At 35.2% G+C, this 25,315-nt stretch overlaps 1 protein-coding gene across 1 annotated transcript in view; it reads left to right on the forward strand.

Moving 5' to 3' along the window:
* The window catches only part of OLA1 (Obg like ATPase 1), a 166,518-nt gene that overhangs the window by 137,528 nt on the left and 3,675 nt on the right, over window positions 1-25,315 (forward strand). The window contains exons 8-10 of the mRNA XM_067741508.1: window positions 22,073-22,213; window positions 22,900-22,996; window positions 25,049-25,171. Of these exons, the coding sequence (XP_067597609.1) occupies window positions 22,073-22,213; window positions 22,900-22,996; window positions 25,049-25,171 (361 nt within the window). The remainder of the gene's footprint in view (window positions 1-22,072; window positions 22,214-22,899; window positions 22,997-25,048; window positions 25,172-25,315) is intronic.

A 25,315-nucleotide genomic window follows, 5' to 3' on the forward strand; every position in this document is an offset into this window, starting at 1 on the left:
TTGCCCAACTGGTAAATTGAACTGTAAGTCCCACTGTGGGAAATTGCTTTGCTGTGCTCCAAACAGCAGTTATCTTAGTAATTGTACCTGAATTCTTTGTGGCTAATAGAGCGTAGACGTCCATTTTACAAGCAGAAAAATTTCTCTTAAATACTTCTAATTATAAATCCCCCAAGTAAAATGTGAATCAGTAGACTATAGTGAGATGTTAAACTGTATCATTTTTAATTGTTAGTGCAGAAAAGTGAAATTCTTTTTTTCTTTTTAGTGTAAAACTGTACATAGCAACATTTCACATTCTAAACTGGAGCTCCCAACAAGGAGCTTATCGGCACAAATTGTCTAGTCCATCCCCTTCCTCACTCAAAACCTAATGACCCTTTATCATCATGGTTTAGATTGCTGGACACAGATGTGAGAAAATACAAGTAATCTACAGGTAACTACAGTAGCTGCGCTGATGTTCTCAGAGAACTGACTGCTGGGAAGATAAAGAGCTTCCCACAGAGTCTGTGACTTTCCGGCAGCAGAGCACATCATGAGCTCATACATGAAGTTTTATTTGCTGAAGATTCACAATAAGATGCATTAGAACATTCAGCAGGGACTCTTTTTAGATGAGCACAGAAATTCTGGAGGGTTATTAGTTGATACACCATTGCATAGCATCACACTAAAATTTTTTTGAATTTCAACAATATTAATTCTTTCGAGAAACACCAAAGATTATGACTGCAATGCAGCGTTAATTTGAACTTCTTGATATTTAAATAATCTACTACAGACCCTAATCTCTTTCTCTTCACAAAAGGCTGAGCTTCATGCTGAAAAGTAGTTTGGTTATGATTTTTAATATGAAAGCAGAACGGCAATTTCTCAAACTTCATAGTAAATTGTATTTCAAAGGACTTGTTTGTGGCCAGGTGCTCTGCTTTTGTTAGCTGCTTAGATTGTGATCAGTGAGGTAAACTCATTTATCCATTTGCATGCAATTGAGTAATTTACCATGAAAAGGATGATCGTTTATTTTTTGTTTGTTTTGTTTTGGTTTTCGGGTTGGTTTTTTTTTTTGACAAAGGTACTGCACCTGTAGCTTAAGTTTTATAATTGTTGGTTTAACTATTATTTGCAATAATCATAGTTTCATGCAGCTTTAGAAAAACTGCAATGCAAAAAATATTTACATAATCTTTTTTTATGTATGAAGTGTTTTGTTTTTAGTCATTGAATTTGGTTTAAGTTTACTAGGTTGGGGTGAATCAGTATGAATTAGACTGTCTGAACTTCAGGTGTGTTCCTTTTCAAAAATTGTTTGCTCGTCATATTTTTCTAAAAGCGAATTAATTTTGTTTCTGTAAAAACTGTAGCTCCAGGATTAGGAATAGACATATTTCCTTCATATGTCAAAATGAATTACAGTCCTCAGATCATTTTTAGAAATTACCATTTTAATAGCTGAAAGATAAAGATGATTTTCAGCAACTCTTGTTGGTTAAGCAGCTGACAGCCAACAAAAGAAGTAGTGAGATACTTGACTCATTCATTATATAGTTATATGGGTTATGTACCTAGCTTATTCTTTTCAGAAAATACTGAAATGCCCAGAAAATTAAAGAAGATACTGGCTAAGTCTTTTAGGCTAGGTTCCAAGTCATTTTCACTTCAAAAATATTATACTTTTAAAAACAATTCTTTGCAAGCAGAGCACCAAAATTACAGCAAATATACCTGCCATCTTACGTAGTTAATTTAATATTATGTTTCTAGTATAGAATGACTATGAACAAAGTAAATTTCTTATCAGAAAACAGAAAAAACAAATTATCTGTAAGGAGAAGTTGTATTATTCTTACAGCAATTAGCATCATTCTTTTGATATATTTGAAATATTCTATGTTGCATGGCATAGATTAATCTAAAAAACAGGACATTGAAGAATTGCTTGAGGCAGTATTACATATTAATTCTGTTTTTAGTTTGCTATAAGATCTAAAGAAAAAACTATATTTGTTTCCATTTAGCAGTAAATAGGAAACACAGAACTCAGAATTCTACAAAGTGTATTTTCTTACCATCTTCATGTTTAAAGGGAAAGAAACCAGGGAAGCATGTGCAGTATAAGATTGTTTTGCATTTTTGTTTTTACATCACCAGATTAAGTATAATGAAACCCATCTGCAAATTGTAGGAAATACTCATTGGTTTTTGTCAAGGACTATAGTATGGTTTTTTCCCCTTCTTTTTCTGCTGTAGTTTTTTAAAAAAATAAATTCAACAAGATATACGGAAAATTAAAAACCTTGTCTGTTATAAAGTTTTGTTTGAGCGTTTTAAACTGAGTGATTAGCAGAAATAATGACCCTGTCAGCCTTAATCACATTAAAATGTGGTTAACATCATTTAATTTTTTCTACTTAATATGCAAAAATTTCCAGTAGATTTGCAGTGAAGGCCATTGAAATTCCATTAGAACAAGAATAAAAATTTCAGGCGTCATTTATTCAGAGAAGGAATAAAGGTCTCGATTGAGAACTGCTGAATCTTTCTATTAGAGACACTATGAATCATTACATTGAATGTACCTTACGTTTCGATAGATCTGTGTGTCTGGATTTTCAAATAGTTGAAAGTCATGTTTTATCATTTTTCATGAGGAGAAATAAACTAGAATTGCATAATTTTATAAATACCTAAAAGATTACTGAACATTTTATTTTGTACTCATTCAACCTGCTTAAATTTTAAGTAGAAAGTTATTTGTGCCTTAAAAACAAAATGAAAGAATTGATTATTTTAACATGGAACAAACTACATAACCAATCCACAAAATGGACAGGTTGTGTTTTAAATAGTTAACTTGGTATATGCCAAATAAGAAATTTAGAATTAAGCACCAAATGACGCTCTTTCCCAAAGTCCGTAGCTTATCATTTGTCAAGCTTCAACTGGTATGTTATACTGCATTAGCTATGTATAAATTACAGCTGAAGCACGTTCTATGGTTTCTAGTATTGTTTGTCCTTTTATGATCATTTCTGATATTTGTTGTGATGTAGTAGGAAAAGCTTAATTTTATTTTAAGCAATTAAGAAATGCCTACCATTTATACTTTCTTTGGTACGTTTGCATTTGCCAGTATCCTGTAAAACTTACATTGTGTGGAATGTTTCTCCCCATTTAAAAAAAAAAGACTGTTACTCTATATACCTGATAAGCAGAAATGGCTTTCTGGACCCATTCCTATCTCTCGGGTAATTAAGTAATTATACAGTGTTGTTGTTGTTGTTGTTGTTTCTTTTTTTTAATCTGTATTTTGTTCCCAAACCATTTGAACCCATTATATAATTACTCTGTGTGTACTTTGTAGTAAAAATATCATTGGAAAATTTATCAGGGAAAGTGTTCCATGCATGTGCTACTCATAATGTATAAATTTCTTCATCCTGGCATGTTTCTGTGTCTGGAAATCTAAGAACATTTAATTGTCTGCTTCTCCTGTTCACCACACCCCTTTTCCCCACTGTGGCTGGCTCTTCTGTCCTCCTCAGAAACCCCTTCCCTGACTACCTTGTCTAGAGTAATCCCCAGACTCCCTTTTGTTCAAAGCATCGTGTGTATTTGCTTCTGAGCACTTGGCATAAGTTATATAATCTCACTTACTTGTTTCTCTTTCTGTCCCATAAGAATTTACATTCCATGAAAATGAGGATCATGCCTGTTTTGTTCATTTTATATTTCCAGTGCTTGGCACCAGACTCAGTAAATTTTGTGATTGATTGAATGGCTGGCTGGATGAAATCAGTTGACTTTATTCCATTATGTTTCAACTCTGACTTTTAGTCTTCATTAATAGAAATATGTAGATCACTTGAAGTCTGTCTATTCTGGTTAGATACATCAAAGGTTTAGAGCACAGTTAGATGGATGTCTATGCCAGGTGGCAGCGGATGATTTCCATAATGGGTCAGAAAGTAAATATTTTTGGCTTTGAGGACCACACAGTCTCTGTTACAGCTACTCACCTTTGCTGTTGTACTGCAAAGGCAGCTATAGACAGTATGTAAACAAATGGGCATGGCATGTGCCAATAAAATTTCATTTATGGACACTTACATTTGAATTTCGTATAATTTCACTGTCACAAAATAGTCTTCCTTTTTTGTTGTTGTTTTTATGAGAAATCATTTTTAAATGTAAAAACCCTTCTCAGCTTGTGGGCCATACAAAAATGTGCAATGATTTGCTGACCCCTGTTCTATGCACTTAGCCAAAGACAAACTTTCACTTGTACACGTGATTATATATCCCCACTCACCTACTGAAGTAGTTCCTCCTCTGTCTCCCGCGTCATCAGTTTTTCCTTTCCCAGTGGATGTTTCGCATCAGCATACAGGCATGCTGTCATTTCTCCAATCTTCAGAACAGCTTATTTTGACCGCACTTGCCTTACACACTACAGCCCATTCTCTCCTTCCTCTGGAAAGAGTTATATAAGTATTAAATGAAATTACATATATAAGATGCCTGTCATTTTCTCCTTTCATTTTAAAAGAAATGGAGTTTTACAGTTGTATTTTTTGCGTTACTTTGTTTGCAGATTTTCCTTATTTAAAGGAAAACTAGACAATATGACCCCATTGGGAGGCAAGGTGGGGAAGAAGAGGTATATAATTGATGGAAGAAGGCTCCATTTTGTCTTTCTGTCTCTTTCTGAATAAACTGTGCTTAGAAACTTCATGACATTCTCTTGCTTGGCTTTTGGGTGACAGACATATTAGCCTTCCACTTCTAATATCTTTCCTTTACTGATTTTCTCTTTGCCTGTTATGGCTCTTCCCTGGCAATTAGTAATTGAGTGATTCTTGTTAACGTTTTTCACTTGCCCTCTACGCTCATGCCTTCAACTCTAACCTGGATATATGCTAGTGGTTCTCAAAGTTTAGTGTGCACCAGAATCCTCTGGAGGGTTTATTAAAACACAGATTGCTGCCTTTACTGCCAGAGTTTCTGATTCATTAGGTCTGGGATGGGGCCCTGAGAATCGTCAAGTCCAACAAGTTCCTAGGTGCTGCTGGTGCTCCTGGTACATGGATGTTACTCTGAGATGTGCTGCTCTCTGCTAATGATTTGCAAATCCATAGCCTTACTTTTTCCTCTTAGCCCTTTTCAAGTTTCATTATTCCAGACCGGCAACAAGAAATCTCCATTTGGCTATTCCATTATCATTATGAAGCTTAATATGTACAAAACTAAACTCCTTATTTTTTCCTACAATACATCCACAGTAGGAACTACTTGCAAACTTTTTTATCCTTGTTAGTAGCACTGGTACTCTTTGAATCTTTTAAGCTCATCTCTTCAAATCATTTTAACATATGTCCTTTCATACATATTATTCAGTTAATCACTAAGTTCCATCTTTTTTCTTCTAAATCTGGCCCTTACTCATACCTTCCTCTTCCATTACACTGCTTATCAACCTAGACCAAAACTTTATCACTTCATTTTTAAGTTGGGTAACAGCCTCCCAGCTTATCATCCTTGACTTTGTAGGTTGTTTTCCTATGCATGGCATTCTGATTTGCTTTAAACATATTCACGCTGACATTTTCTCAATGCATGATCCTTCATTGAAACGTAGGAGAATATCTTTACAACTTGGGATAGGCAAAGATCCCTCGGATGAAATAGAAAAAACACTAATATAAAAGAAAAAATTGGATTTCATTATAATGAATAGCTCTGTTCACCAAAAAATACTGTTAAGAAAATGAACAGATTAGCCACAGACTGGAAAAATATATTCACTATACATATATCTGACCAAGGACTTATATCCAGAATATATTTTTAAATTTCTACAAATAAATAATATAAAGACTAGTAACCCAATTCTAAGAATGGGCAAAAGACTTAGACATACACTTCACAAAAGAAGATACATGAATAAACACGAAAAGGTACTCAGCATCTTTAAGTCATCAGGGAAAGACAGTTTAAAACCACAGTGAGCTATGATTTCACAGTCACTAAAATGGCTAAAATCAAAATAACTAACAGCACCAAAAGTAGACAAGGAAAGGGGAGCAGGAATTGTATCACCTTGGAAAATTGGCAGTTTATTTCAAGTATACATTTATCCTCTGACCCAGTAATTCTAACTTTTAGTATTTATCTAAAAAAATGAAAACATATGTTCATATCTTATAAATGTTTTTCTTACACAAAGTAATAATAGCAGCTTTATTCATAATGGCCCAAAACTAGGAGCAACTCACATTAGTAGAAAAATGGATAAATAAATTGTGGCATATTTATGTGATGGAAATCATATACCTCACCAATAAAATACACAGAGCAACATGGAGAGGCAGGGTGGATTGACTGGGAAAGACCATAAGGGAATTTTCTGGGGACATGGAAATGTTCTCTGTTTTGAGGTGGTGGTTACATGTGTGTATAAAATTCTCAAAATTCATTGAAACATACAAGATCTATACTTTTTTTTAAGATTTATTATTTATTTTATTTATTTATTTTTGGCTGTGTCTGGTCTTAGTTGTGGTGTGTGTGCTCTTTGTCTCGCAGCACATGGGCTTCTCTCTAGTTGTGACACGCAGGCTCCAGGGTGTGTGGGCTCTGTAGTTTGCAGCATGCAGGCTCTCTTAGTTGAGGTGTGCAAGCTCAGTAGTTGTGGCGTGGGGGCTTAGTTGCCCCATGGCATGTGGGATCTTAGTTCCCTCACCAGGGATCGAACATGTGCCCCCTGCATTGGAAGGCAGATTCTTTACCACTGGACCACCAGGGAAGTCCCAAGATCTGTATGTTTTATTTTTTGTTAATTATACTGCAACAAAAAAATAATTTTTTAAAAAGCCAGCAATGGCTTCTTGTTCCCTATCAGGTGTATCCAAATATACATTAAAATACCTAAAGAGATAACAGGCTGACGTGATAAGCTCTGTGAAGACGATGACAATGTTTATCTCATTTATTCCTACCAACCCAGCACTTTGCTAGCACCTAGTAAATATTTAATAAATACCTCTTGTGTGAGTAAATAGTCTTAACACACCATGAATGTTTTTGCACATATTTTATAATAGTTTTTCTAATTACTGTATGATACGCTATTGTATTGATGTGCTATATTTTATTTCTTAAAGCAAACTATAGTGACATACAATATTATGTTAGTTTCACTGTACAGCATAGTGACTTGGCAGTCAAATACATTATGAGATGGTCACCATAAGTCTAGTAACTGTTTGTCACCATATAAAATTATTATAGTATTATTAAATATTCCCAATGTTGTACATTACATCCCTATGACTTATGTATTTTATAACTGGAAGTTTGTACCTCTTAATCCCTTTGACCTATTTTACCCAACCTCCAGTAACCACCAGTTTGTTCCCTGTGAGTCTGTTTTCATTTTGTTTTGTTTTTTAGATTCCACGTATAAGTGAGATCATAGGAATTTGTCTTTCTCTGACTGACTTATTTCACTTAGAATAATACCTTCTAGGTCCATCCGTCCTGTCACAAATGGCAAGATTTCATTTTTAATGACTGAGTAGTATTCCATTGTGCGTGTGTGTACGTGCACACATGCGTGAGCACACATGCACACGTGTGTGTTCTTTATCCATCTATCAATGGACACAGGTTACTTCCATATCTTGGCTATTGTAAATAATGCTACAGTGAACATAGGGGTGCATATATCTTCTCTAATTAGTGTTTTTGTTTTCTTCAGGTAAATACCTAGAAGCAGAATTACTGGATCATAGGGTAGTTCTATTTTTAATTTTTTGAGAAACCTTCATACTTTTTCCGTAGTGGCTACACCAATCTACCTTCCCACCAACAGTGCACAAGTATTCCCTTTTCTCTACATCCTCACCAACACTTGTTATTTGTTGTCTTTCTGATGATAACCGTTCTGATAGATATGAGGTGATACGTCATCGTGGTTTTGATTTGTATTTCCCTGATGATTAGTGATATTGGACGTCATTTCAGGTGTCTGTTAGCCTTTTGTATTTTTTCTTTGGAGAAGTGTCTATTCAGGTTATCTGCCCATTTTAAAATCAGATTGTTTGGTTTTTGATACTGAGTTGTATGATTCCTTTATATAATTTAGATATTAACCCTTTTCGATTATCCAGATCCCCCAGTGTTTTCTATTGAGGTTATTTGACTTTTTTTTTTCTGGTGAGTAAACTACAATGAACAACCTTGTAGCCATCCAAGAAAGTACATTTTTCCTTAACCCCAGCCAACACTGGGTGTTATTCTTTTTTTTTTTTTTTTTTTTTTTTTTGCCGTACGCGGGCCTCTCACTGTTGTGGCCTCTCCCGTTGCGGAGCACAGGCTCTGGACGCGCAGGCTCAGCGGCCATGGCTCACGGGCCCAGCCGCTCCACGGCATGTGGGATCTTCCTGGACCGGGGCACGAACCCGTGTCCCCTGCATTGGCAGGCGGACTCTCAATCACTGCGCCACCAGGGAAGCCCCTGGGTGTTATTCTTGCTTTAATCTTTACTAATTTGACAGATAAAAAGTGATATATTATTTTAATTTTTATTTCTTTGATTACCATGTAAAGATAGGGTACCTTTAATAACTGTTAGACTAATTGTTAGAGAAAAGATGTATGTCCACTAGGAACAGAATTAAACATGGGCTTAAGTCAGTTGCATAGCATTTAATTTCTCACTTATAATTATTATTTTGATGTATTCTAAGAGCAGAAATTTTATTGTAAAGTAAGAGAAACCACTCAAGAATATACTTTAACTGTAATATGTCATTAATAAAATTACTTTTGGCAATTTCTTTTCAAGTGAATTTATTTAAAACAGTAGATAAGTGTAGCAGGCAATGTGTAAAGGCAGTAGAGAGAAACCTTTGAACTAAGAATGGGAACAAAGGAATGAAGGTTTTATTAATTTTGTGTCTCCCAATATGGCCAGGGAACAGGAAGTGAGAAGCTGCTTTTCATACTCAGAGGCAAGTAACAAGTGGTTCCTAGACTGACTCCTTTGATTCATATTGGTTTAGAAATTATAGCAAAGTCAAATATACTTCCTACTGGTTCACTTCAAATCTATTTTTTATATATTTGCAACCCTAGGTAATTTTTTGCCCTTCTTAGAAACTGCCAGAGTATCACTCAGCAGTGATTTTAATGAGTAGCAAAACTTGCCGTTTTCCTATACAGCAGACAGGACAGTTTAAGGAGAAAGTAAGAAAGAAAAGACATCCCTTTAAATAAAGTTTGAAGTGGTTAGTGTTTAGACCTGCCTTCTCAGATAAATTTGATTAATAGCCAGATCACAGATAAATATACAGCACACTCCTGTTTAAGAAATTTTGTTCTGAACATTGAGGTATTCAAAAAAGGCAAAGCCATTCTTCACTTTATAAATAATAAATGTTGAGCACTTACCTTGTGTCAGATACTATGCTAAGCATATTACATGAACTTTCTTATTTAATCTTTACAGCAACGCTCTGATGTAGATGCTATTATTATCTCCATTTGTTGATGAGAAAACTGAGACCTTAGAAAGGTTCCATGACACGGCTAGGATACTTCCTCTCTCTGGCTGCAGTACTCTGTAATCATATTCTATACTGCCTCCCTTTGCAAAGGGATTATGTGTGGGAATCCTTTAATTATAGGATTCCTTTCATTAAAATAAATTAACTTTTGTATTTTATTTACAAAAGTTCATTTTGCATACAGTGTCTTTTCAGTAAAATAATGGACTCTGACCTATTATTACTTGCTAGGACAAACTACAAGCTATGAAACCAACTACAAATTTTGCTAGCTGTGATTCTACTCCCACATTTCCTAGTTATCCCTTTTCTTGTATAAAAATATTCCACTAAGCAAATTGGCACTTTGTATAAGACTATGCATACCAAATTATGTCAAAATAAATATTCCTATAACAGAGAATAAGTCTTCTTTCAGAAGCAGCTGGAAGTTTTGCCACAGACTACTTACCACTGACAGGGAAAAGGCATTTCATTTCTCATCTAACATGGTTCCATTTAGCATCTGTGAAAATGTCTGTTAATAAGAATAGGTGCATGTATCTATTTGCAACTACTGAAGTTTGCATTGAGAGCTCTTCTCTTTTTTAGTGCTTCTTGCTTCTCCACTGTCCCCAAATCATTGTTCTCCAAAGATGCAGAAAGAGTGACTTTCCTTTTTTTACAATGACTATTTGCCTTGGGTTTGTATCCTTCTGAGTTGCTCCTTTATGAAATTCACATGTATCCCACATGGTAAATAGAGGATTTGGATAAACGGGATCATGAGGGGATGGACTTCTTTGTTAGAATATGGAAGCACCCTCCAGAGGCTGAATTAAGAACAACTTCAGGAAGAAGAATCCATATGGGAAAGGAGGTCTGTGCAGATTGATTCTGACATACATACCCAAACTTATCTTTCCCTTGGGTGTTTCTTACTTTGTTACTGACCCACAAAATCCCAGCTCTGTCATGAACAAAAGCCCCTTTCCTTTTCTGCTTTTCCTATTTTTTTAAAAAAGTTATATAACTGAAAAGACCACTAAATGTATTGGTTTCTTTTTCTAAAAATTCTTGATTTTAATGAGGCCAAATTCTTCCTTTATTGAGATTATGCATCCCCTCCTCTTTGTCGTGCCTGTGGCACATTACTTCCCCTATCACAATGCTTATCATGCTGTTTTTAAACTATGCATTTGTCTGTTTTTCCTCCCCCATCCCTTACACCCCCTTTTTCAAAGTTGCTTGCCCAAGGTTTAATATAATGCTTATTAGTACACATAGTTATTTACTACATATATTTGCAATCATTGTGCTTTCATTCTTTCCAGTTACTTTAATTCTACAGTAACTGTTGAGAATGACCCCACTCACTGATAGGAGACAGCTAAGTTTGGGGGCTAACCTTTGAAGACCTCCTTTGTTCTAGGCACTTTAATACATCAACCTGTGAGGATATATTATTTGTGTTATTGATGATTCAACTGAGATTCAGGAAGCTTAAATGGCTTTCCCAGAACCTTATAGCTGGTATGTGATTAAGCTGGCATTTGAATTAGTACTTGCTTTACTCCAAAATCTCTGCTTTTTCTGTTGATCCTTTCTATCTCTGCAGGAAGGTTAGACATTATAGGATCATAATGTGCAGAATATTCGCACTTTTGTTTTTTATCTTTTTTTTTTTTTTTTTTGGTACGCGGGTCTCTCACTGCCGTGGCCTCTCCCGTTGCGGAGCACAGGCTCCGGACGCGCAGGCTCAGCGGCCATGGCTCACGGGCCCAGCCGCTCTGCGGCACGTGGGATCCTCCCGGACCGGGGCACGAACCCGTGTCCCCTGCATCGGCAGGCGGACTCTCAACCACTGCGCCACCAGGGAAGCCCTGTTTTTTATCTTTATATTCTCAGTTCAGCTTTGGGTTTTTTATTTTTCAGATAATTAATATACACAAAATTTTCCCTTTTAAAGTAGGTTTTAGTATATCCACAACGTGCCACCGTCACCACTAGATCCAAAACATTTTCATCACCCCAGAAAGAAACCCTTTGTCCATTAGCTGTCCCTCTCCATTGCCTCCCCCACCTAGCCCCTGGCAACCACTAATCTACTTTCTGTCTCTTTGGATTTGCCCGTTGAGGATATTTCATATAAATTGAATCATACAGTATGTAGCCTTTTGTGTGTGGCTTCTTTTACCTAGTATAATGTTTTTCAGGGTTCATCTATGTTGTCGCATGTATCAGTACTTCGTTTCTTTTTATGACTGAATTGCTTTCCATTGTATGGATATACCACTTACTGTCCATCTTTTTAATTTTACCCATCCTAGTGGGTGTCGAGTGCTATTTCATTGTGGTTTTGATTCGTATTTCTCTGATGATTAGTGATACTGAACATCTTAAGTGTTGGCCATTTGTATATCTCCTTGGGAAAAATGTCTGTTCAAATCCTTTGCCCATTTCAAATTGGGTTTCTGCCTTTTTTTTATTGAGTTGTAAGTTTTAATTATTATTGTGTGGTGTTTTTTATTGAAGTGTAGTTGATTTACAATCTTGTGTTAGTTTTAGGTATACAGCAAAGTAATTTAGTTACATATATATTTTTTCAGATTATTTTCCATTGTAGGTTATTATAAGATATTTAATATAGTTCCCTATACTATACAGTAAATCCTTGTTGCATGTCTGTTATTTAATTTTTTTATGTAGTCTCTCTACTTGGCTCTTATCAGATGTATGATTTCCAAACATTTTTTCCCCCCATTCTATGGATTGTCATTTCACTGTCTTGACAGTGTCTTTTAGTGCACAAAATTTTTAATTTTGAAAAGTTTGTGTTTTCTTTGGTTGGTTGTGCTTTGGGTGTCATATCTAACAGACTGTTGCCTAATCCAAGGTCATGAAGATTTCCACCTGCTTTCTTCTAAGAGTTTTATAGTTTTAACTCTTACATTTAGGTCTTTGGTCCATTTTAACTTTTGTTTGTGGATATTCACTTGTCTAAGCCCCATTTGTTAACTGTTATTTCCCCATTGAATTGTGTTGGTACCCTTGTCAAAAATCAGTTGACCATATCATAAACTCAACAACAAAAAACCCAGATAACACAATTAAAAACACGGGCAAAGAACTTGAATAAACATTTCTCCAAAGAAATGTCCATCACAGAATGAATGGATAAACAAAATGTGGTATATACATCCAATGGAACATTATTCGGCCTTTAAAAAAAGAAGGAAATCCTGTCATCTGCTATAACATGGATGAAACTTGAGGACATTGTGAAGTAAAATAAGCCAATCCAAAAAAAGACAAAAACTGTATGATGCTACTTATAAGAGGTGTCTAAAGTAGGCACACTCATAAAAACAAAGCACAGTGATGGTTTATAGGGGCTGGAGGTGGGGTGGAGTGGGTGGGGTGGTAGAAAACAGTGGATATAAAATTTCTGTTTTGTAAGATACAAAAGTTCTGGAGATCTGTTACAGAACAGTGAGTATAGTCAACACCACTGAGTGGTACACTTAAAAATGGTTAAGATGGTAAATTTTGTGTTATTTTTAACCACAATTACAAAATTTAAAAAAAATCAGTTGATCTAGCCGTCTGGGTGTATCTCTGAACTCTCAAGTCTGTTGCATTGGTCTATATGTCTAGTCTTTTGCCAGTGCCACATAGTCTGGAATTACTCTAGTTTTATAGTAAGTTTTGAAATATGGAAGGGTGAGACCTTTAATTTTGTTCTTTTTCAAGATTGTTTTGGCTATTGTGGGTTCTTTCATTTTTCATATGAATTTTAGGATGGGCATGTCAATTTCTGCACAAAAGGCAGCTGGAATTTTGATAGATTGCATTGACTCTGTAGATGAATTATTAACAATGTGTTAGGTCTTCTAATCCGTGAACACGTATGTCTTTCCATTTGCTTTGATATTTAATTTCTATCAATGATGCTTTATAGTTTTTGTTACAAGTATACTTCTTTTGTTTAATATATTCCTATCTCAGTTTAGTTTTATTTATCATCTATAAGCCTTTCATAAATTTAGACCAGTCTCAAAAAGACTGGATGCTGAAGTTTTCATCACCTTTATGATACTGTATTTCTTTGGCACACTACCACGATCACATGTGTTGTCACACATGCTCTCTCTCTCTCTCCCCCCACGTATACACACGTTCTCTTATTCCAAGGATCTTCTCTATCTTTCCCAATCTGTCAAAGATAGTCTTTTTGATTTTCTTCATCTTCATAAGTAGTCTGGGTATGGAAGTCCCATTTCTGATACCATCTACATTAAAAAATTTGTGTCTGTGATAGTTAAAACAAGATTTGCGGCTCTCCCTGTAAATTTATGTTTTGATTATAGATTGAATCAACCTTTGCACAGAAGTGGAAGAAAAGATAGTTTATCCTGGGGCACCATGGCCAGAAGTAATTAAGTCTCATCTGTAGGATCATAATATAGTTGGGAAGTTTTCTTGTAGCTAACGGAGTTTCATAGTCTCAAGCTACAAATATTGATTTATACCTCATGACAACTATTGTTACAGAATATTTCTATGTGTAATGTTTAAGATTAGAATATCAAATTGCAAAGAAATGGCAGAGATTCACGAATAGTGGCTCTCAGACATCAAAGTACAGAGTGTTGTAAGGGTTAGGTGCAAATCCCACTTCTAGCGATCATAAATCTAGGTTTTTTCGTAGAGTCCTTAGATTCACAGGTGGCCTAGAAACTATATTTTGAGAAACACTGCCCTAAAGTATCAAAAAATGTACCTGCTTGGGACCACTTAGTATATGAATGCGAATCCTAACCTGGTAGCTTTGCAAGAGGTAAGAAGCCTGAGATTCAGGGAACATTTTGAAGTTTAAGGTGCTCGTTTTGGTACATTCTCAGAGAACCTTGATGGTTCTGACTTGAATTACAGTAGTTCAAGCCACAGATTTTACCTTGGGAATGAAAATAATCCCACTCTACTATGATTTTTTCTTTGTATAGCCTTACCTGAATTAGGTGTACTTCACCTAATGTTGGTATAATTTTTCACTTCACCATTCTAGTAAATGTGCATACCTCCAATGGTCAGGTCAACTATAGCTTACTAATTTCTAAAGGTTGACTCTGGCAGAAGACACAGATAGCTAGGAAGTACATACTTACTTCTGAGTGTTCATTACCTAATCTTTTAGATTAACTTTCAGCTTTCCTATTTATTGATCCACCCAACATTTATTGAGCATATGCTTGTGCCAGGTACTGTCATAAGTGGTTCTGGAAATATTGCAGTGAACAAAGTATTCAAAAAGTTCCTTTCCCTAATAACTGAGTAAGTGGGTTTACCAATAATGGGTGGAAGATAATAAACTTTAAGAACATATGGGACTTCCCTGGCGGTCCAGTGGTTAAGATTCCGCATTTCCACTGCAGCGGGGTGTGGGTTCGATCCCTGGTCGGGAAATTAAGATCCTGCATGCTGCAAGGTATGGCCTAATTAATCAAGTAATTTGTAAAAAAAGAACATAATATATCATGTGTGATGAAGAAATAAATCAGGGTGCGGGAATAGAGAGTGACAGGAAATGGAAAAGGAAAGGCTTCTTTTTTAAGGTGGTGGAAAGTAACATTTAAGCAGAAATCTGAAGTGCCTAAAGATTTCAGCACTTGTATTTGTTCAATTTCTGGCATATGCCATAAAATGGTAGAATTTTCCACCTTAAAAGGATCATTTAATCATTGAACTTCAGAGTTGTTAAAAACAACAGAACTATTTCTTCTGCTGAAATCTGATGCAAAAATCCAGCATATAAGAATGACGCAGCTCTGGTTAAAATGCAAAAGTGGAGGGTCGAGAACCTCCCTATTCTTCCCCTCTTGCTGTCTCCACCATTTCTCCTCCTAGCACCTTGGGAGCTCCTATAGGGAACCCGGAACAATTTGAAAACTACTCAGCAGTTTGCAGGTGCGTAAACTAAAGCTAAGAGAACTTAACTGCCCGTAGTCCCTCAGCTAGTTATTAGTCAGAGCACTTTACATCCATTATATACCAGCACTGTGCTAGGAGAGTTCTGTAGATATATCAGGGAACAAAGACAAGTCCCTGGCCTCAAGAAGTTTTTATTATAGTGGGAGGAGATAACCAAAAAATAGGCAATTTACAGTGTAGGATGGAGTGTGGTAATAACATCTGTCTGTGTGGAAGCTCGGGGAAAGCTCTACGGGGGCTGGTTTCTTAAAGAATACATTGAATTTAGACCAGTTAAGAGGAGCTGCTATCATATACTCAAATGAAGATAACCCCCAAATGTGGTCATTATCAGTATCAAGATGCTTTTAGCTACAAATAACAAAGACAATCCCAACATGTAATAGTTAAACCCAAGGCAGTTTGTCTTCAGGTTTGGTTAATTCAGTGTTCCTGTGACAGTTTCAAGACCAAGGGTTTTTCTCATCTTTCCCTACATCCATTCTTTTGGTCAAAGTATGGCTGCTGGAATTCTAGAGGTAAGATCCAGACATAGTGTCCAGCAGAGACACTCTTCTTTTCCCTTTTTAAGAGCCAAAGGAGCCTTTTAGAATCTTCCTGAAGCCCCTAGCAGGCTTCCTCTCATGCCCTATTGACCAGAACTAGTTCACATGCCCACTCTCAGACAAGTTGCCAGCTGGTGAATGGGATTTCTGTTATTTACACAAAGTAATTAGGACTCACCCTGATGTTTTCTCCTGTTTATTCATTGCAAGATAATTTTAATATAAATTTATTTATTTATTATGATTATTTTTTAGAATTTATTTATTTTATTGATTTATTTTTTTGGCTGTTTTGGGTCTTTGTTCCTGCGTGTGGGATTTCTCTAGTTGCGGTGAGAGGGGGCTACCCTTCTTTGCTGTGCGTGGGCTTCTCATTGCAGTGGCTTCTCTTGTTGCAGAGTACGAGCTCTAGGCGTGCAGGATTCAGCAGTTGCAGCACACAGGCTCAGTAGTTGTGGCTCAAGGGCTCTAAAGCACAGGCTCAGTAGTTGTGGCGCACGGGCTTAGTTGCTCCGTGGCATGTGGGATCTTCCCAGACCAGCGATCGAACCCGTGTCCCCTGCATTGGCAGGTGGATTCTTAACTACTGCGCCACCAGGGAAGCCCTGTGGTATTAATTTTAGTGCAGGTTTCTAGTATTTATTGCCATTTGTAAAATAACTGGATTAATGCATAATGTTTATGTCATCTTTAAGAAGATAGCCTTACTTTCCATAAGCCTTACTCTTTTTTTTTTCTTTTAGAACACTGCAAATTGACATTAATTTGCAGTGATCATGTTTGGAAAATGGAAAAGAAAAATGTGATATCTTAAAGTCATTATTTGGGACTTTGAGCGGTTTTAATAGAAATGGGAGTAAACCTGCAAGGGAGGAGACTAGTGTTTATCAGTGCCCCCTGGATTTTTGGTATATCTATACCTTGAACAACATGAGTGGAACTGGCTTAGTAAAGGTCATGTCTTCAATAACATTGACTGAATCATGTTAAGTCACTGCACGAACCAGCCCTGGATCCTCTGACGTATAAGTTGCCTCATTTTCTGAGTACTGACATATGGCTCTTGCCAGCATTTATATTCAGTCAAAAGCAAGATATCAGTGATTTTTTTTTTTAAATTAAGACCTAGATTCACACAGGAAACCATACAAGGTGTGTATAAGGACCTAATATTACCATATGTAACAATTTTAAAGATTTTAAATCTACTTTGACGCTGGAAAGTAGAATAAGCAGATTTGAGAGAGTTCTGATGTTCAACAAAGATAGCATAAATGGTAATATAACTTGGCTTTAGAGCCAAATTGAGCCATCTTTAAAGGATTTTTAGAAAATCAGAATTTGAGTAGCTGGGGATAGTTGAATGGCTGGATGGGCATGAAGTGTAGAAAAGAATAAATTAAAATTCTTATTAAAGTATGTTAGAGAAAACTATTTCAGGAGTTTAAGTTTCAAGAATTTAGTTTTATGCAGAATATCATACCATTGAGATATATCATCATACCATTGAGATTCCCATTATAAAGGTAAGTATTGTTTTGTGAAACCAGTCTCAGTTTGGATATGTATATGAAAATAATGTGTGTATGTGCACCATATGTTTGAATCAGGTATAAAATCTATTTCTTCTTGTGGGTGATGGTCAAAAAAAGTTTGAAAGCTGTTGTATTAGGACACAATAAAATGGAGGATTTAACTCTAGTATGGAGAGCTTCCAGTTAAGAGGGTAGACTGAACCAATATAGGGGGCTCCCTTCTTGTTTCTAATATGTAGAAACACCAGAGGAAATAACCAGGAAAGATAGTATTGATGATGATGTGATATTTTTAGAACGCGGCAGGACTTGAAAGCAAGAAAAAGGATTCTCTAGGTGCCAGAAACAAAGAGGAAACTCAGTGATAGTCGAAAGTGTACTCAACAGTATATGGCCCTCAGGGAAAACTGAGCTCATGGCTTAGAGGCCTTAGTTTCCATATAGGAATAAGACTCAGAGCACAGGCCCAGGCTGCAGGTGCTGGAACAAGGCTCACTCATAAAGCCTAGAAAGAGCTGTCCTTTCCATGATCAGATACTAGAAAATTGCACCCCCCAGCTCCCACCCCTTCTGGAAAAGGGAAGAAACTGTTATTCTCAGGAAACTAGAGACTGGGACTGTACTATAAGAAGAAGCAGGTCAATTTGCATTACCAATAACCTAGTGCAGAAACTCTGTCAAAGTGATCTGGAGCCCAAGACCTTCCATAGGTCTTTCCCTGGAAGAAACAACCACAAAACTACATCAGCAACCCAGCAGTTGACCACAGATTCTCTTGGAACAAAATGGCTCCTGCCAAATGACCACACATCCAAGAACAACACAGCACATACACAGGAGCCAACGGTTTTGAGAGGTCATAAGCAGATGGCATATGATGGGGCGGTGGGGACAGAGTTATACACAAGAAATTAGAAATAATTAGAGCAGTCTGAAAGGAACTTTTAAGTTAATCTTTTAGAAATCTTGAAAGAGAATAAGAATTCATTAAACAAGTGTGAAATGTTACCCCAAAAGAACAGGTAGATTTGAAAGAGAAACAAATACAATTTTTAGATAAAATTTGTACCTGGAAGAGAAATATAAACCATGTAAATTAACCCTAGGAAAATCAAATTATGGAATCTGGAATTTCAAGATTGGATAAGAAGGCCAGGTTATAAGACCAAAGATATATTTGAGACATAATCTTTTAGAAATCTAATGCTAGTTTAATATTAAACATCTCATTTGTCCAAAGACACTAACAGATCATAACCTGCCAGTGCGTCTCAAAGCATAACTCTTTAGCCTGAAAAACTGATTGTCCCTGCTTAGTCTCCTTGCTGTGGAATCATTACTAGGAAGAAAAATACAACTAATGGCAGTTCCTCTTTCCATTTGTCACTCATAAGACTTTGGGGAAATCAGTGTGGCTCTGGCTCCTTATTAGTAATCTCTGGCTTTGTGCAATAATCTATTTATATAAATTTATAAAATGAATGCTCTGAAAGTCTTTACAGTTTAACTCTTTAGGAGTGTACTGTCTTTACTGTTTCTTCTCCCCTCATATAATTTGATACTCTATGACAATATCATTATTATTTTGGTTACTAACAGTTGGATAGTTTTCTTTAGACATTTGCTAACATTTGTGTATGGAGATTACTGTTCAGTCACTTTGACAGAATGTACTTGAAATTGTTTTTCTAGTAGTGGTACTGAGCTCAACTTTGATTTTCCATATCCCTCATGTGCCAATAGCTCACATTTTTTAGATGACTACTATAGTTTGGGGTATGGTTTGTAGCAATAGAATAGACATCTTTCTGCAAAAGGTAACTGGTCCCAATGGGGTTCAAACTTGTGATCTTGGCCTCATTATCACACTTTTGTAACCATAAGACCTAACAGATATATTATATGTATTTCAGTCTATAATCTTGAAATCAAGTCGTATTTTTAATTACTCAAGGCTTATTTCAAATATGTAATTAAAAATCACTTTGGGACATTTCTCGCTTTTGTTTGATAGTAAAAGTAACAAAAGTAAAGCAGACAGCCAAAGAACCTAACTCACTTTTCATCTTCCCTGTGTTTTCTATGACAGTGAAAGTCACAAAAGTGAAGCTTGCAGGCAAAGACCTAACTCACTTTACGGAGAGTGCTACGGTACCTTTTTCTTTTAGTGAGGCTATAGCAGGTCTGATGTCAGTCACTTTAGAGACCTTTAGACCTCAGTGCTCATTTATTGCTAAAATGTACCAGCTCTGCTTCTGCATTATGAAGATCATCTGTCAACACTTTGAGATATTCTCCTTTGTTATTAAGCTTGTGATGCTCTACACTGTCAGGTTTTTTGCCAATTATAGTTAAGGTACAATGGTGTATTCACCAGATCAAAGTCTCACATTGGCGGTAGAGGAATGATTTGTAAGTCTTTATTCATCTGAATTGTACAATAGAACACCTGAGGAATGCAAATAATCCCTCTGAGGAATCTGCAGGAAAGGCTGTTAAAATGACAGGGTAAAACTATTGTTATTCTGAATTGATGTTTCAGCCAAAGTAATTATTTCTTATCTTGTTGTCTCATAACAGTTCTAGTTTTATTAGTTATGTTGACCATATTTATGAAACAAAATGTGTATTTTATATATATATATGGTATCCTTTTACATGGGCTTGTTTTATTTTACTTTATTAAATCTATATTTGGTGTGTGATTTTCCTTTTTTTAAATTACATATTTGATTTTGACTTGTATAATAAATGTATGTTCCTAAACCATTGATGGTAAATTTTAATATACAGTTTTGTTTGAATACTGTAAGTCTATAAACTAAGTTAGAATCTCATAATGTTATTATAGGAAGAAGTATCAATTTAAATTTTTGCTTTTTTCTTTAACCTTTCCTTCATAATTTTAGATAAGAAAATAGCTGGTTTGGATTCCCTGTTTTAAAGGACACATACTTTATTCCAAAATACATTTTTAGGGATTGGTTCGTTATTTTTAGGATGTGACCAAAAGAGGAAAAAAAATATTATGAAGATCAAAAACCACTGATAAATAAGTAAATTGTAGGTTAGCCTTGTATAACAAACATGTATGAACTATTGTGTGAATTTTTCATTCCTTTATCCCATTCTACTCAGTAGACCATATTCTTAATTTTCTAGTAACTCTCATCCCTGCCATTTTCTTTGATGGGTGAGTGTTGATGAATTTGTGGTTTAGTTCTTGTGTTTCTTATCCACTGTAGTGACATTTGCATTGTTTATTTATGGATAACTTCCTCACTTTTTTTACCATGATAGTTATTAAAACCTTGGTCTAAATATGGGAGACAAGTGGAACTATATGAGACTATGATATATATTGAACTATGAAATCCATATCCAGTTCTATACTAAGCTCTATTCCAGAATCATAGGCACATATGCTGTGATTATCTGAGAATAAAAATTAACAATACTAACTGCTGTTAATATTTGTATACTATATGTCTCGCTTTACTTTTCTAGGTTCTTTACCTACATCATAATATGTACTGTTATTATCTCCATAGGTGAGGAAACTGAGGCTTAGAAAGGTTTAGTAACCTGCCCAGGAATAAAAAGCTAGAAAAGTGGTAGGATCAGAACCTGGTTAATATACTCACTACAGTTATCTCATTTATGTTCTAACTACCACTTGGCTAAAATACTCCACGTTTTGGAACAGATCACTCAATAATGTCTTTTCAGGTGACACTCGATATCAATTTCCTAACTGATTTGGCTTTCCAAACCCTTTTGCTATTAAAGTACTTTATTTCCTCTGTAGTTCTATTATTCATGATCCTACAAAAGTGAGATTCATAAGAACAATGTGTACACAATCAACTAGGTTTTTGTAAATCTATATTTCCGGACTTTTTTTTTTTTTTTTTAATTAACAAAAATCTCCCTCAAAACCAGTGACAACTGTAAAGTCTTGTTAGTCCAAGAAGGAACTGAACCAGGCATATAGATATCTGGGTGGAACAAATTCTGTATTTGTCAGAGCTCTTCGAAATTAGCTGACACTTTTAGGTGTGATTCCTATAAATATAGAACTTTGTGTTTTTGCTTTTTAAAAATATACTTTGTGAAGTAAGGAGAATAATAAATCATAACATTGAGGTTTTCAAGGTCACAGTTGTTAATGCTGAGCAAATTTAGTGTAACTGTAAAAAGTTTTAAAATATTTGTATTAGTTCCTATAGATAATGTGTTAAAGTAAAACTAGATTACAGTAAAATATTATGGCGTATACCTGAAGCAATTGCTGCCTGTTAATGCCTTGACCTTGGAAAGCTATACACAAAAAGATGGCATCATAAAACTGTGCAATTCTTATGAATATGTATGTGCTACTTGATAATAATGAATGTGGTACAGTCATGCATGCACTACAAGATAATGTTGTGCCCTTTTTTGTCTACAGGTTGATAAAAATTAAAGAGTGGGTGGACAAGTATGACCCAGGTGCCTTGGTCATTCCTTTTAGTGGGGCCTTGGAACTCAAGTTGCAAGAATTGAGTGCTGAGGAGAGACAGAAGTATCTGGAAGCGAACATGACACAAAGGTTAATTAGCATTCATTTTCCCTACACTTTATTATCAACTATTTCCTTGCAGTAATTTAATTGCTTGCGCTGATAGAATAATAAATGACAGAGTAATTACCATTATAAAGAGGGAATCTTCTCCTTTCTTTACCATGAGACAGAGTGAAAAGATTTATTTTAAATTAAGTTTTTAACTGTCATCTGTCATCTCCGTACAGTGTTTTAATTATAACATAGGTATTAGTTATGTATATTTTTGAGAAGGAATGATCGCCAAAACTCTTTCGTCATGTTCAGTGGGGGAGGGGAAAGGGTGAATCAGTTGCCTTAATTTTTTCTGAGTAACAGTAATATATTGTTTAAACATTGGATTTCAATCAAATAATTTTGCTTTCATGACCCACGTCCTGGAAATAATTGATATTGGAGGAAAATAATCATAGAATGGGTAGATCAAATTTTTCTTTTTTTTTATAATAATTCAAAATGATATGTTCAGACTAGTACAATTAAAACCAATTTTAGAAGGGATTTTTTAGGAATAGTTATGTGCTTTCTGACTTCTTCAAGTGTATTATGAAAGATGAATGGTCATTTACTAATATCTCTAACATTTTCTGCTTGAAATGAATAATTTTAGCTTTGTACTGATCTCTGGCACAATCAACTTATATGTTGAGTGAATTTGTTACATTTTATTTCAGCGCTTTGCCAAAGATCATTAAGGCTGGGTTTGCAGCACTCCAACTAGAATACTTTTTCACTGCAGGCCCAGATGAAGTGCGTGCATGGACCATCAGGGTAAGATTCATACTTATTCATCAGCTATATCCAGTTCCACACTATTGAATTCAGATTGATATCACTGACTTTGAAGTTTGTCATGGTGGCGGTTAGCTAGTCATTACAGATGAGGTTTTTGTCCAGGATAACTTTAATTATTTGTGAGCTGCTGAACAGTGAAAGTGGAGCGGCATTGATTGAGGCAGGTAACAATTGATTCTGCCTATTACATAGTCTGAATTTCTTCATCCTGTAGAATCTGTCTACCCTCCTCCTGTGGTCAGAGATAAGACACACCAGTATTGTGCTTGCTTAATCTGTGTGACTGGGTTTGTCTGCAGTGAAATTGATGTTGCTTTTCATTTTGTATTCGCTAAGTTTGTTTGGGTTGCGGGTGGTTCTTTCCTCCTTTGCTTTGCTCGGATTACATTTTCAGCAATAAAAGCAATATGACATCATTATGCTCTTCATAGATATACAGTTGGGCTCAAAGAGCTAAACTCAATGTGTAATAATTCATGGCTTTTTAAATTTGAATTCATAAAAGTAGTGTTTATTTTTGCAGTGTTTTATATTCAATCTTCTTTAATAATGTGATATGTATTTTAAATATTGATGTATAACTGATTACCACCAGAAAGAATGACTAATTTATTCCCAGAGGACAATAGAAACTGAACTGTAATGGCTTGCTTTTAAATGAAAATATATTGTAATATGGTAGTTACTGTTGAAAAATATTTTGAAATATATGTAATCCGAAATTGTGTTACAGAATATAAAAATAATGTCAGAACTTTTAGAAATACTCAGTGTCTTATTCATTCTTTTATTATGCTTTTTTAATGTATGCTACATGATAAATTTTAGGGCTGCTTTGATTTCTGTTTTCACTGACTACCTTAATTTATTGTTACATCTATTTTGATTTAAGATGGATAGGAACATGGAGTCAGTTGAACATAATGTTAAATGCGTTTTGTGAATGTGAGATTCACTTTTCTTTGATCTCCTCTTTCCTTTGTAAAAAAAAATGTTTGATTGACTTAAAACTAAGGTCCTTTTATATAGACTTACAAAATAATGTCAAAGCAAATCCAGGTTGGTAAACAAATTGCCAGGGTTTATTTTTACTATATATTTTAAAGCCTTAAAACTTCCAAACTTAAGTATGTACGGCAGGAAAGATAACATATTCTGGGCTTGAAAATATGAAAGCTGGTTTATTTTAAGACTGATTGTAAGTATCCATGATTTAATGTGCTAAGATATTTAGTCAGGTAAGCATCAGTGAGTAGCCATATTAACCCAATACATCTTTTATTGTAAAAACTGTGCTTTATAGTGTCAGACTCCTTACCACTTTAACATGCTTTATTAAGCAGCCTTTAGGTCACCCATTATTTCTCAAATTTCTTTCCATGGTTGTGTGTGTCTGGAATGTACGTCCTTGTAATTTAACATATGGGGTAATTATAAGACATTTCTCTTCCTGTATCAACTTGAATTTTCCTTTATGATGGTTAGAGGCAGGGTGTATTATGTAAAGTGTTCAAAATTCTATTAAAATTTTATGAGGATTTTAAAATTATTTGCTGAACATATATTGTATGATTTGTTGGAAATATCTTAAAAATATCCCTTTATATATTGATTTTTATATGTTCTTTAGATGAGCTGAAATTTTCAAGGCTTTTTATCTTTTTGAAACCTTTGATAATTCAACTTGAAAGCTATTTAAAATCCTTACTTTTTTCCACTGTGAAGAATAGAAAATCGAAATGCAACCTACGCCGAAACCAGACCACTGCATCTAAATCAATAAATCCGTGGATGACTATTAGGAAAAACAAAGCTAACACTTCTTTAATATCTACTGATCTGTCTGTGCTAAATCTGCTGCACAGATAGTGCCCAGTGTTGAAAATGTTCTAATTGTATATCTGACATCTTAACTGATATTAAACTAAGTTTAAGTTGAGTCCAACAGCAGATCAGAGAAAAGAAACTCTACGCTTTCAGTCAGTAATCTTAAATGCAATTAGTTTTCTCTGGTCTTTCTATTCAAAGAAAGGGACGAAGGCTCCTCAAGCTGCAGGAAAGATTCACACAGATTTTGAAAAAGGATTCATTATGGCTGAAGTAATGAAATACGAAGATTTTAAAGAGGAAGGTTCTGAAAATGCGGTCAAGGTAAGGAATTATTTTCTAGTTTCACACTTTATAATTTTTGCTAATATGAAGATACTCAGGATTAAAATGAATAAGTGTCTTTTAAACTGTGTGTCAGCATTAGTTTTACTATCAACTGATTGAAGAGCTGTAGATGTTTACATG

The sequence above is a fragment of the Pseudorca crassidens genome, chromosome 6 (assembly GCF_039906515.1).
Source record: "Pseudorca crassidens isolate mPseCra1 chromosome 6, mPseCra1.hap1, whole genome shotgun sequence".
Classification (NCBI taxonomy): domain Eukaryota; kingdom Metazoa; phylum Chordata; class Mammalia; order Artiodactyla; family Delphinidae; genus Pseudorca; species Pseudorca crassidens.